Source organism: Molothrus ater, chromosome 7 (genome assembly GCF_012460135.2).
Source record: "Molothrus ater isolate BHLD 08-10-18 breed brown headed cowbird chromosome 7, BPBGC_Mater_1.1, whole genome shotgun sequence".
NCBI lineage: Eukaryota > Metazoa > Chordata > Aves > Passeriformes > Icteridae > Molothrus > Molothrus ater.
The window spans coordinates 11,560,989-11,574,891 of record NC_050484.2 but is presented as its reverse complement, the minus strand read 5'-3'; the positions used below and the strand labels follow the sequence as shown (position 1 = coordinate 11,574,891).

Sequence of the window (13,903 nt, the reverse complement as noted above, 5' to 3'; positions counted from 1 at the left end):
ACTCGCAGACAGACTGTTTTCCCTGGGTGTTATTTTTGTACTGTACTACTTTTGTATTACTCCACGGCAAGGAGGCCTCCCAGCCTGAAACCCGCCGGTTGCTGCTTCTGGGGACAGGTGCTTTAGGGGATGTTTTTTCCTGCCGTGTGTCGCCCTCCCGTCCCCGGTGCGTTTATTTCCCTCGCGGTCATTTGGCTGTCCCTCAGCCCTGCCCCGGTCCCCCCGGTCCCCTTCACCCCTGCCCCTGTCCTCCCTCTCCCCTCAGCCCTGCCCCGGCCCCCCCTCTCCCCTCAGCCGTTTTCCCGCCCTGCCCTCGCGCCGCGCGGGCAGCGGTAACGGCCGCCAGGGGGCGGTGTCGGAGCCGCCATGGCGGACTCGGCCTGAGGGAAGCGGCCGCGCTGCTCTCGTCGGTCGGTGGTTTGGGGCAATGCGATCTGAGTGGGAAACCCGGTCAAAAAAGGAAAACTTCTCCCGTGCTCCTAAACACGAACCAAGCTGTAGGTTTTAATAATTCTGTATTTGCAATTTATGTAACCATTTCTTCAAACTGTACAAGTTGTAGAGCTCTTCGTAGCTGAAAATTGCCTGTACAATCTGCCTGTGCTGTATTCAGTAAAATAGTCATGAGAACACGGCTATTACACAAGCAGGCCTCAAACAGTGATACAGAGACAAAAAGCAAGATAAACGGATAAACATCCATACCCACTGCCAGATGTAATAGTTAATCCCCACAGTGAAAATAAACAGATTAATGTACTTTGGAGGGGGGGAGATGACCCTTTCCATCCCTTCTCACCCCAATAAACAAATAAAACTCAACCCCCCAAAAATCCCAAACCAAACCAGCCAACAACCACTTCTGGGAAAAAAAAAAAAGAAAAAGAAAAAATAAATAACCAAATTTGAAATTGTTAAAAAAATTCAAAGTAAAATAGTAAGAGCAAAGTCTGAAACAGTAAAATTCTTCCATTTTAAATGCTTGTCATGCTGATACTCAAGCAGAGCACCTTTGTAGGCCATGGCTCACCAAACTGCCCAAAATGGGTCATTTTACAAGTCCAACATAAGGAAAAAGAAAAGTTGCCAAAAAAACCCTGACTGGATATCAAAAGAGAAGCAATGTAGAGAAATGTGCATTGCCATGCCACTAGCATCTGGGTCAAATATTAATAAATATGCTATTTAGGAAGGAAAACCAAACTACTTTGTTCTCAAAACTAGTTTGAGGACATCTAGTAATGTAGTGAAGAAAAATCATGGAAAGTATGCTGAATCACCTTTTTCAACATCACATTTGAATCCAAGGATTCAAAATCATGTGTTCTCCCATGATAAGGAAAACTTGAAGCAGAAAGTGGAGCAGAAAAAAGCATGACAGCCAGCAAAATATATAATTCCACAAGTCTGTGATGGCTCCATCAGCTACTGTAGAACAACAGCCACCTCAAACCAGGAAAGCATTTAAAAAAACTCATCCATAACAGACTTGCCAGATTTCCAATGGGCAAAAGGAAATGTGCTTGTAAGAATATTTTTCTTTTGACTGCATGAAATGTGAGAATTATAAAGATAATTGATACTGAATGTAGAATAAGCAAACTTTTAAAATACAATGTAGTAGATAAACTCAGCAATGATACTCTTGACTCATATGTCATGTAAATTTTGACAAAACAGAGGAAAACCTCTGCATCCTGCCAGCAATCCATTCTCCTCCATTGCAGATTAATTTCATGAGGGGACAACTGAATTCCATGAATCTGGGTGTGTAGGTAAATGCAGTAATAATGGTATATTCTATAATCATATCTAAAATAAACTGCCACTTGATTGCAGCTAAATTCATATGGGCTTTGGGGGCATTTTTCCATAAGTTTCTGGGATAGTCTTTCAGATAAGAAACAAACATATATGTAACTAATTTATAGAGTAGAACTAGTTGTTTTCATCTGGGAATTATGGAGGTATCCACAGGCACCTGTTTAAACCTAATATTCTTTCCTTCATCCTACTTCAAGTTCCTGGATAGATTTAATTATGTTAAATACCAAATGTTATTCTGCTATCAGGTTACTAGTAGACCACCTCAATTTTCAGTGGTTTCTTCTTTTATAAACTCAATTCTTTGTTTGTTACATCCGATCATTTAATTTCAAATTATGGTTCTTACAGTCCTTTGAGGTCTTTGCTGTAATGTGTACTGTTTCTGAATTTTAATATTTTTTTTCTTATTCATACAGGATAGGGATGGCTATCATTAGGACAGGCCATTACTGCTACCTTGGTTGTTTCAGAGTTTTATTAGACAAGCTAATATACTTCAGGAAAGCTACTTAATAGCATTAAAGGCATGTTAAGTAGGTATGTAAATCACCTACTTTGGTACCTTCCTCTTGTCAAGAGACGTTCAGAACAGTGGTTTTCAAATGCTTTCCCATATTTTTACCCATCCTCTGGGTTAAAAAGTACTTTGATAGCACTTGAAGAGAAGGAGAGGGGTAGGGGAAAGAGAGAGGTATGGTAAAACTGTTATTTAAAAAAATATTTATTTCTGTTCATCAAGTGGAAGAAACTGTTCTCTCTTCAATGGGTACTTGTTGCATTGATGCTCTTTAAAGTGAGGAATTAATGTCTCAGAGCAAGTTGATTCTGAGTAGATCACATTTTCTTCTGTGTTCATCCATTCAGTCATGCACAAACTGCTGTGGTATCAGATCAAGACAGTGAGACACTCAACAGCATTGAGCATGTGTTCAGGATAATGTTAATTAACTGAAGTTTTCTATTATACAGGTATTTATTATTATACAGTGCTAAATGCTAGCATAATGAAAGGTGGCTGCAAAAAAACCATTTGGGTTGTTTTCACAAGTATTTCAAAAGTAACCAGATTAGACAGATTTCTGTTTCATCGGCCATGAGATTTTGCAAATGTATAGGTTTTCTAAGCCCCTTTGAAAATATATCATATGGAGCCTAAATGCAAGATACTTGGAAATTTCAAGTCCAAGTTTAATTCTAATTCACATGCTGATAACACACATCATTGGTGTGAGCAAGAATTAAACAAGTGTTCGGAAAAAAACACAACCCAAGAAAAAACTGTTGTGCTTAAAACAGTCAGCTTGGAATAGAAAGTCTCTGCAACTTGAATCTTAACAATGCAGATCATCAACCTCAGATTTTGAAAACTTCACTGTATGCAAAAACTTCAGACTTTCAGAACACTTGTTTCCCAGATCATCTTTTCAGTGGCAGGTAGTTGAAACCTTAAAAATATGATTATACATCTTCTTTCCTAATAATATTTATTTTGCATTATAGATTATAGAAAGCATCACAGTTAATGAGCAAAATTATACCAAACCTTTCAGTAAATATAATCCAGGGAGTACTTTCAAGTATTTCTGGTTATTTTAAGAAGTCACAGTGCCTCTTAATTGCTTTTCTTTGAAGACACACAGTTGTTGAGAAGCAGTTCTAAGAGTAAAGACTTGTGAGCTTTTAACTTAAAAAAATTTGATTTTTCTTCTTAATGTCAATACAGAAATTGGAACGTGTTTAGAAATCTTTTTAATCTTTTTTCCACAGAGAGGGCAGCAAAGTAACTCCACTGGAACACACAGTGGTTTGAATAACTTTGTACTGACATTGTTATTAGTATCCAAGTTCATAGTCCACGGCACTTTTTGCAAGAGAAGTTTGGAAACACTAGCAGTTAAGCTTTTCTACATGTTTTGATAGAAGTAATATTTATTCAGAGGTGTGTAATTAACATATGTAGAACTTCATGTGTGTTCTCACTTATTTGACTTGCTTTTTTACATGTACTATGTTAGTCAGAAGTTACTTGTAGATGCTGTCTAACGTATTCGACTTGCAAACAGTCCAAATCTATAATGGCAAAGAATCAAAAATATGGGGTTCACATGAAAATAGTATCTTTTCCAAGAGTAGACAATTAAGTTATTAATATTTTTAATCAGAATAATTTTCTAGTTTCAACAACTATTTCCTTACCTAATGATTGACATAGATATGATTTTTTTTCCCTGTAGTAACAAGAAGCTGTTAGTATGGCTGGACTATGGTGAAAACAGAAGTCCAAGAATTACAGATAAAAATGGAGGCAGATAGGGTAAGTTTATTGATAGGTCTTTAATATCAAGTTTCACATGTTAAGTTTAGGAATATAGAGCTCTCTTCACAGCATAATGAGTAGAATCAGCTTTTTTTGCTGATACCTTTATGTGGTCATTTAGAATTTTATGTGTCTGTCAGGCTTGTATTTGAGTCATTTGGTCTTCAAGGCCTTGTAGCAAAGCTGCTGGCAATACAGCAGTATTCTCAAAGTTGGCTACAGGCCTGCTCAGCTATGGAAGACTTGAAGACTTATGTGGAATGTTGTTTATGTTGAAAATTTAAAATATATCCTTTCAATATCTATCTATACTTTTTTACTACCATCATGCTTCCATCAGCAAAGTATTAGTGCCTTTGGGACACAACTTTTGCTACAACACTATGAGAATATCCAGGTTTTTAAAAGAAAAAAGCTGGTTTTGTTCAGTTTGAGTTGTCTGGTACAGTATGAGAGGTCAGATTTTACTGAATTGTAGGGAGAAGACAGATTTTTCATCTGACTTAGAACAGGTAAATTCACTAGAATCCTAGTATGGCTGAATTGATCCACGGGAATTTAACTGTGCCTTGCAGAAGAGGGTTGTTTGGCAGCAGCAGGGCCAGTGAAGCTTAATGCATGTTGCCTTTTTCTTCTAAGAAAACAGTATTAGGTTCTGGTAAATTCTGGTGGTGAACAGGAATACAGTATAAATAAAAATACGTACAGTAACTTTAGATTATTTAATATGACTCTTCAAAATGAACCCGTACCTGCTAGAACTTGAGACTTTGCATAGTGAGACATCCTCAGATTAACTGCTAAAATGACACAACAATAAACAGAGGTGCAAAAGCCCAGATTTGTTTTAAGAATGGAGTCCCACTTCCAAGCAGCTTAACTTCTTTGGGAAACACACAAGTATTAGAACTGCATGAAAAATGATGCATACCTAACTTTTGGCAAATATGACAGCATGTCAAGTGAGAAAAATGTCTTTTGAGAGAGAAACATTTATTTACATAAGCAAGTAATCTGTGCAATTTCAAATTTCAACTTGGAAGTGGAGGACTTCTCCTTATTAAAATGATTTGGGTCATAATGAAAAGACAAATAGATGTTTAGGTAAGATCACAGCCAAATCCCAGGCCTGAATTCAGAAAGGCATGTGGACTGCAGCACTGTGAGCTGATAATACAATACAGAGTAAGATTACAGCAGGGACTCTCTTGTTAAGGAAGACTTTGAAAGAGAGAGGTGAGCACTCAGCCATTCTTTATACACAGTTTTCCTTACAGTCAGAGAGTGAGGCATGCTGCATTTTGTGATGCCAAGAGGAAGTTAATGAATTATAGCCACTTCATGGCATTTCAAGTATACTTGGTCTAACTGTATTTTAATCATACAAAAGCAGCAAATACAAATCACATTTTCCTTGTCTGAAACACTGGAGAGGTATCATTGGTATTTATTTAGAATTCCCAGTCTGTATCATCTTGATTTGTAGCACTACGTCCAAGTTCAGTTCCAACTGCTGCTGAGGGCAGTGCCAAGAACTCTGATCTGTTATTTTGAATAGGAGGTGGTAATAGGGACAGTAGTGAATTCTGCGTTTGTTCCTTTACCTAGAAAGAAAAAAAGTTAAAATAAAGCTGCACAAAAAAGTCTCATTAACTTCGCAACTGACTTCATTAAAAGCATGTGAAATCAGAGCCATGTTCTTGCATGTTACAATACTGAAAGTAAAAGGATGAGAGGTTTTTCTTTCACCACTCCATTAGCCTTTCAAGACTAATGAAACCAGCTGTGCATTTCTGCTTTAAATTAAGACTATTAATAGTTTTTTTTAAATTAGTTAGGCTGCCTTTAGTTAAGTCCACCTAATCAATGGGGAAATTGATTAATCTTATGCTTCCTATACTCTATCAATACCATTTTGTTAAAAAAAAAATTGGGAAGCAGGTATGCTCTTATAGGATGCCTTTTAGCTCCAGGTAACTTCATTACTTTATAATCTAGCTCTTTTTGTGGCTTATTTAGGTTATAGCTATGTCATTTAATGAAATATAGTAAACTCACCTGTTTGAAGAACGTATGCGAAAGCAAACTGCTTGCTGATGGCCTGAATCATAAAATGAACAATATAATTATGTTTTGGAAAGTAAAATACTGCATTTGGATAATGGGCCAGATTCAGAAATAAATTTAAGCCCTGTGGGTTTTCCTCCACAGGACAAATGTGAAGAATGAGAAAAGCAGCACACAATTCCTACATTCCATGCCTCAATTTGTAGTGAAAGCACTACTGAAGAAATCTGTTTTTAAAGGCCTTTTCATGTTTCCGCTTAACAAGGAATTAAATGCCTCATTCAAAAGAGACATAGAATTGAAAACATATATTTCAGATTTCGGGGTTTTTTTTCCTTGGACAAAGTAAATGTTTAAAAGTTAATTTTACTTGTTACAAAGAACAGTTATATTACAAGAAATTCAGGGGCCAAATGACTTTAAAAGTTTGATTCCTTTATCAGACAAGACATTTCTTACAATACAAGTCTGGTTTCACATAGTACATCTGCTCTGAAATTCTGACTCTAACAGCATTCAACTGATTACTGTATTCTAAACTGTGAGTTGTACTTGGTCTTAGATGGAAGTGACAAAAAAATTAGTTTTCACCAGGACATTACCTTTTCTCAGGGTCCTGTTGCAAGCAAAGTTCTACCAAGTTGTGGAAAGCAGGTGAAAATGTTTTGGAAAAGGGCATTTGAAGTCTTTCACTGGTCATTGTGCGTGTCATGCTCTCACCAATTCCAGAATCAACACCTGATCGGGAATTCTTCATCCTGGATTCCCCCCGGGGAAAGGTATTTATATCCCAAGGACAGTAGGTGGGACCTTTCAGCTTTTGCAGCAGCATCTAGTAGGAAGGCAGAGCAGTATGAGAGTTCAACAGCTATCCAGACCTATTCAGGATAAGCTATGAAACTCCAGGGATGGAGAGATTATTTATTCTAGAAGGAGGCATGTGTATTTGAAGTAACAAAAAGCACCCACTACTTCAGCAGTAATAGCACTGGTTCCTGTGAGTAAACAAAACAAAAAAATTCTCAGCATGTTTTTAATTAGAGATAAAGTTTAGCATTATACCTGAGTACGAGGCATATCTTGAAATGGAACTTGTCCATTGGCTAATTCACATGCTGTAATTCCCACACTGTAAATGTCAGACTTCATGTTATAGCCAGACAAATCCTGTGAGAGAAGAAAGACATTACTGATCACTGAGGCCATTGAGCAGTGCCAACAAGAATACAAGTGCCTGCTTCAAAACAAGATTCTAATACCCCATAACCTGCACACTATTGAAGTAACTGAATTGTGAAACCCCAGACTTTTTTCAGAAATCTGATGGCTGTACTGAACACAAGTTTCAGGATTTGCAGTAGTTTCCAGGAGGTTTGGGTAAAGAGATTTAGTACAGCATCACCTTACCAACAGCTTTAGAACTGGTTCTCTCTAGAAGAACTAAAAATTCAGGATGTACATGTATTTTTAGAAGTTACAGTTCAACATATTTCATTGCAATTCTACAAGCAGACTTAAGTTGGAAATCGAGTACTACTACTAACTTTGAATTGGAAAAATTATGTGTAATTTATACTAACCTGTCTCAGTAGTTCAGGACTCAGCCAAGGAAGCACAGATGTACTAAACTGGGGGAAATCATACACCACCTTTGACTTCTGTCCATTGCTAACTAAACTGTAGAGGTTGTTTAGGCCAGAGAGAGAAACCAGCCCATCCTCTGAAATCAGAATGTGGCTAGCTTTAATATTCCTGTAACATAAAGGAGTACATTTTAGCTATAAGAATTACTCTAAGTACTACTAGAACAAAAAAGCTTTCAAATTCATTGACTTATAGTGAGATGCTAGCATGGAGTTCATGTCTCTGTTAAGAGAGATGATCAGGAAAAACGTGCCAGAAATTGGAGAAGGGCCCTTCTTCTCTGTAAGGGGTGTCAACTAAGGAAACCCCTTCTATAACTCTGGTTTTCTTCTGCTTCAAAGAGACAAAGCCAGGCAGATGTATAATCATTGTAACAAGTGGCTTGAAGAAATGTCTAAACACATTTCCTGTTAAAATTAATCCTGCTGTATTATTGAAAAAATTCTTACTTGTGCACTGTCTGATATAAGAAGGTATAGAGGAAAAGGAAGGAAACAATACTTAAGGTAAGATGCTGGTTCTAGTTCTTGTGTCCTAGTCCTAGTTCTTACCTATTGACATTCTCCTACCTGTGAATATATCCATTCTGGTGCATGTAATTTAATCCTCTGATTGCACCAAACAGAATGTTCCCTATCAAAGCTTCACTCATTCCTTCAGGAAAGTAAGTCTTCAGCAGGTGTCTAGCTGAACCTGGAAGTGAAAAAAAAAACCTAGCTAGGCCTAACAAGTCTTTTTAAATGACTTGTCTGTGTTTCCTTCACTGTATAGACTCATCAAGAGCAGCATTCTATATTGACTCTGGTGCATGGATGTAACTGATGCCCCATGTCATGCTTCTGTTAACTGCAAGTCTGTGCCCAAACTGTATTCAATGTAAATAGGTCTTCTATTTAGGTTAGCAGAAGCTGTAGAAAGTCAAATACATCTCCCAGTTACCACTCCTCACATGGTGGGTGCTGGGGTTAAGTGGAATTTAATGCAGTTCGAGTACCAGTCTTCACTGGGGAGGAAATCTCTAAACAAATGGTTTGCAAGACAGGAGATGATTAAAGAGAAACCTCTCACAGACCACGTGGTCCAATTTGTATCAGTCCTTTCTCCTATTCCAAAATTGCAGTTAACGGTTCTTACCATAGGCCATGAATGGGGAGATGACCCAAAGCCAGCTTCCAGCTGTAAACACTGTCCAAAATGTCATTATGTTGGGATGCTGGAAAAAGTGTGATAAAACCACCTCATTCTATGGAATTAAATGAAAGTGGATGTGTTAACCACAGAACAGCAGTCCTACCAAGAGCATTAACTACATTTAGTAATCAGTAAAGAGAACTGTTTCTTTGCATTTATACACATTTGTGATTGCAGGTGATGTGCATAGCCTGCAACAGAAATGTAAATAGCTTGTCCATAATTGCATTTGTCAGAAGTAAATCTAGTTTGTTCATAGTCCAAACTTCTGGTGTTAAATAACAGTACAGAAGGTGTTTCAAATAAGTTGTACAATTACAGAAGCAATTTTTAAAGCAATTGTCAGCTGTGGTCTTCAGAAAGCAACTCTCAAATCTACACATGCATTATGTTTATTATATTCTAATCCTTTGGAGGGAAAAACTAGACTGAAATTACCCAGTTCAAACAAAGGCTACCTTTGCTCAGTAATCTCATATGTATTCCTCACTATCTTCATTGGGCTTTGTGCAGAAATGCTGTTCTGTTCCTTTACCTGTAAGGCTTTCAAGTGCTCTTCAGAGCAATTTTCAAGGTCTGTGATCCTTACAGCAACTTGCCTGTCTGTAGGTGTATGCCGTGCAAGGTAGACTGAAGTTAAATTGTTGAACCTCCTTCCTGAAACCAGAAATGGCTACCTTAACATTGGAAAGCATAATGAGCCATCGCATGGTCTTCTTCATGTTTAGAGATCATTTTCCAGTTTTAAAATTGCAATTGATAGCAGTGTGTCCTTTTGTTTCAGAATGCCAAGACCTTAAGTAATTGCAGCAAAATACATGCAGCAAATTAGCTGAAGCATGGCTCTGCTATTTTGAGAACAACTAAAAGTGTTTGAACATACATCAGCATCAATTATACATCCAAATGAACACTTAGTATGCATATTCACATAAACATATGCAGGCATATGGATCTAAGGCAGCCATCCTTAGAACAACCAACATGGGTACCCAAGTTACAAGATGATGATGTTACTTAAGGCTGTATTTATTGTCACATACCACAGATTTGGAAAACTCATAAGTACATGCACAAACATCAAGAGACAATTTCAGGTAATTGTTGATTTGTCTTAGATCTTGAAACAAGAGATTACTAAAATATAAGCAATGCTCCGCACTTTTCTCAACTAAGAAGACACAGGAATAGTCCTTCATGTTCCAAACTTAATATTTACTGCAGTTAGCAATAAACTATTGATAAGGAAGAAGAAATATTTTAAGGTTCATTTATGTTACCTATTTCCAGCTGGAGTTCATAATGAGAGACATTAGAAGAGCAAAATACCATTTCATTCTTTCCTGTAGATGGGGGAATCCAGGCTAGATCAGAATCAGCCTAATAGAGAGAAGAAACAGTTCTCAAAATGACTATGCAATTTAAAATCATTTCTAGTTTTAAAATTAATACAAAAATATTATTAATGCTAAAGTCCAGTACTCAAATAAGAACATTCAAGCTGGTACTTTTACCATTATTAAGACTTAGTTTTATGAGTTACAACTTTTGTGTGTGTTTGTTTTCAAACTGGTACAAGATTAACACTTAGATACCTATGGTCTTCTACCAAAGTGGAAACTCCAAAGTACTCTCTATTTTTATTTTCAACATTTCAAGAAGTACTCCCTAATAAGGCTATTTTTAATATGCACCAGCTTTATATTTAACCTGGGGAGTTAAAGTTTCTATTCTTACCAGGCATTCATGGATGCTGCTCTGAGATAGCTCTTCTGGTCTGATTGATTCAACTGGTGTACGCAGAATACAGGAGCAGTCCTTAAGAACAGAAACAAGTGAATGTTGGTGCAGTTGCTGCAATTTATTAAATATAGTGCAAAAATGTAAAAAAATAGGTCTTATAAGCAGCAGTTCAGAAAGTCTTCTGCTGCAAGTCAAGCAATCAAGAGGTTAAGAAATAGCATAAAGCACACACATGGCAGACCTAGAGAGGAGAGACATTAAAGTCTCCTTCACCAAAAGCTGACACAATGAAGTTCAAACATGTCAGCACTGTGGAAATCCCCACAAAGACATTTCACCAGGACTTTTCATATTGAGGTATAGCTGGGTAACAAGGTAAAACAGCCAAAATTTTTAAAGACAAACTTACCAAACAAGACATGGAACCGCTTTAGATCAGGGGAAAAGTCATACACACCCATTTATCCTAGAAAAAAAATAAAGTGGCAAAGTAAAAAATAAAGTGGCAAAGAAAGATGATACATAAACCTGTGATAAACTTAAATCTCCTTAATCAGAACTGTGAGGCATTCCTGTCAGCTATCACACAAAAAAACCCAGAACTCCAGCTCAGCAAAAGTCTGCTTCTATTTAAGTAGCATATCAATTTCAAACTCCACACTGAGGACTACACGTCAACTCAAGTGTTCCTTTTTAATTTATGGATTTATAAATTTTACTGCCAGTTCTGACCAAACAATTTAATTGCAAGTTAACTGCACAAGTGCAAAAAGTCAAAAAGCACAGACTTATGAATGCTTGGCAGTTTGCTGGAAAAGAAATCATTGTCTGTTGTTTTAAAGGAGCACAGCTGTGCTAGGCAGATCTTGGCTTGGCTGTGAGCAGCTGAACTAGCTCACAAAAAAGCAAGGCAGAAGCAATTGCACTTTACATTTCACAAGTGAGGTAGGAAATAGTATTGTAAAGGATTTCAGTAAAAAAAAAAAAAAGAGAAGCAATTCCCTCACAGATCAGAGTAGCCTCTCTGAAACTCCTCTAGCAAACTTATTTTATGCTTTGGAGGCTTAGGCAGTGGGAGAGATGTCTGGTAAGCATATCAAAGCTTCCATAAGTACAGAATGGGACTATTTTACCTTAGCTATAAGCAAGTCTTCAACAGTAAAATCATTAAGGTTGGAAAAGACCTCACAGATCACAGAATCCAGCCACCTAACACTGCCAGGCCTGCCATTAAACCATGTCCCTAAGCACCACATCTACATGATTTCTGATCACTACCAGGGACAGTGACTCCACCACTTCTCTGGGCAGCCTGTTCCAATGGTTGACAACCCTTTCAGTGAAGAAAATTCTCCTAACATCCAATCTAAACTTCCCTTGTGCAACTTGAGGCCAGTTACTGTCATCCCATTTCTTGTTATGTGAGAGAAGAGGCCAATTCCCACCTCACTAAAATCTCCTTTCAGGTAACTGTAAAGTAAGAAAGTCTCCCTGACTGAGCCTCCTCTTCTCCAGGCTAAACTCCTTCAGCCACTCCTTTCACCATCTCTGCTGCCCTTCTCTGAACACCCTCCAGTGCCTCAATGTCTTTCTTCTTGTGTGGGGCTCAAAACTGAATGCAGAACTTGAGATGCAAACTGGCCTCACCAGGGAGTACAGAGGGACAATTACTTCCCAGGTCCTGCTGGCCACACTACTGCTGATTCAAACCAGAATGCCACTGGCCTTGGCCACCTGGGCACACTGCTGGCTCACGTTCAGCCAGCTGTCAAACAGCAACCCCAGGTCCTTTCCTGAGAGGTAGCTTTCCAGCCACCATGAGGAATCCTACTTGGTGGCTGACAAAAAGTCAAATACAGGTAATAGTTCCATGTTAATATGCAGTTTTTGTAGGAGAGTTAACTTATAAAAGCTGAAGCACTATACTAGAAACTCATAATTTTGTTTATTAAGGAGCTAAGCTTGAGTATATCCTGCATTTAAATTATTTATGCTACTTAATCAAGGGAACACTCTTGAAAAGCTAACAAGCCCCCTCCACTCCATTCACTGCCAAATATTCAAGCCATTCCAGTAACATTTTTACCCCAAAGATCTGCTGTAATTCCTTATTAGAGATACCAAATGGAGACATCCATTTGGTAAAAGTCAGTCCCTACCAGGTACTGGGCATCTTCAGAGGATCTGTGCTTGAGTTAAACAACTTCACAATTTCACTAAGGAAGTTTGTAGCAGAGTAGAAAAAAAAAAAAAAAAAAAGGATGCAGGTGCTTCAGGATACTGCCTACTACTGTAATGGCTACAGCATCCTTCTACCTGGAAAGAAGATGCCTCATTCTGCTACACAAGACAATTTATTCTGCTGCTTGCAGTATGAAACCATGAAAGATCAGCTAAAGAATTCAGTCTTAATAACTATAATACATGAAAGTCAAATTATTGTAGGCTTGCTTCAAAGATGTATAGGCAGCCAACAGAAACATCCGTGATGTACATTTATTCAAATAACACTACAATTTTAAGATTTTTTTTTTCTTATGTAGCTTGACATTGTTTCCATCTTTCAATGTGGCTTTGGATCGTATCCCCACATAAACTTTTTCCCTGTCCCCACATTTTTCCTTCTGTATCGCAGACTTTTTTTTTTTTGTACTGTAGATAGTGACAGTGTTGTACAGGTAAAACGATACATTCATCGCTCTTTGTCCAAAGCTTCAGCCAGCAAACAGTGCATGGCAGAAAAACCCACAGAAACCTGTGTCTGTGAGCTAGGGGAGCGTGAAGGCTCCGGAGCCGAGCCCTGGTACGGGGAACGCGCGTTACTGAGTTCTGCTGACGCTGAGCTGCAGCTCCTACTTCAGCGTTCGCAGCGACTGAGGCAGCTCTCGGTCGTGTATCTCGAGTGAAATGATCCGTCCGTGACAAAGCACCGCAGTGTGCGGAAGGACGCCCCGCAGGCTCCCCCTCAGTTCCTCACTCGCTCCGTTAAGTTCGTACCTCGCGTTCCTCGCTGGGCCCCCGTCTCCCTCTGGCCTCCCGCGGTGGCCGGGACAGGGCTCCGCTTCCCGCAGCCGCCTGCCGAGCTCGGTGGGCGCCGCTCCCTTTCCCCGGCCC

At 38.5% G+C, this 13,903-nt stretch overlaps 1 protein-coding gene across 4 annotated transcripts; it reads right to left on the bottom strand.

Annotated features, from left to right (window-relative positions):
- Positions 1-2,530: 2,530 nt before the first annotated feature.
- On the bottom strand, positions 2,531-13,835 carry STRADB (STE20 related adaptor beta). 4 transcript variants are annotated; one of them, XM_036387048.1, is made up of 12 exons: positions 13,787-13,835; positions 11,199-11,255; positions 10,784-10,864; positions 10,327-10,426; positions 9,582-9,703; positions 8,990-9,098; positions 8,425-8,548; positions 7,792-7,963; positions 7,274-7,378; positions 6,814-7,043; positions 6,203-6,245; positions 2,531-5,748 (listed from the first exon to the last, which is right to left on the bottom strand). In XM_036387048.1, the coding sequence occupies exons 2-12, from the start codon at positions 11,208-11,210 to the stop codon at positions 5,596-5,598; spliced, it is 1,251 nt and encodes a 416-aa protein (XP_036242941.1). In that variant the 5' UTR covers positions 11,211-11,255; positions 13,787-13,835; the 3' UTR covers positions 2,531-5,595. The 4 variants fall into 4 exon arrangements, with proteins under 4 accessions (XP_036242941.1, XP_036242942.1, XP_036242944.1 ...); XM_036387049.2 differs by having other exon boundaries at positions 8,990-9,068; XM_054515499.1 differs by lacking the exon at positions 6,203-6,245 and having other exon boundaries at positions 5,575-5,748.
- Between the last annotated feature and the right edge of the window lie 68 nt (positions 13,836-13,903).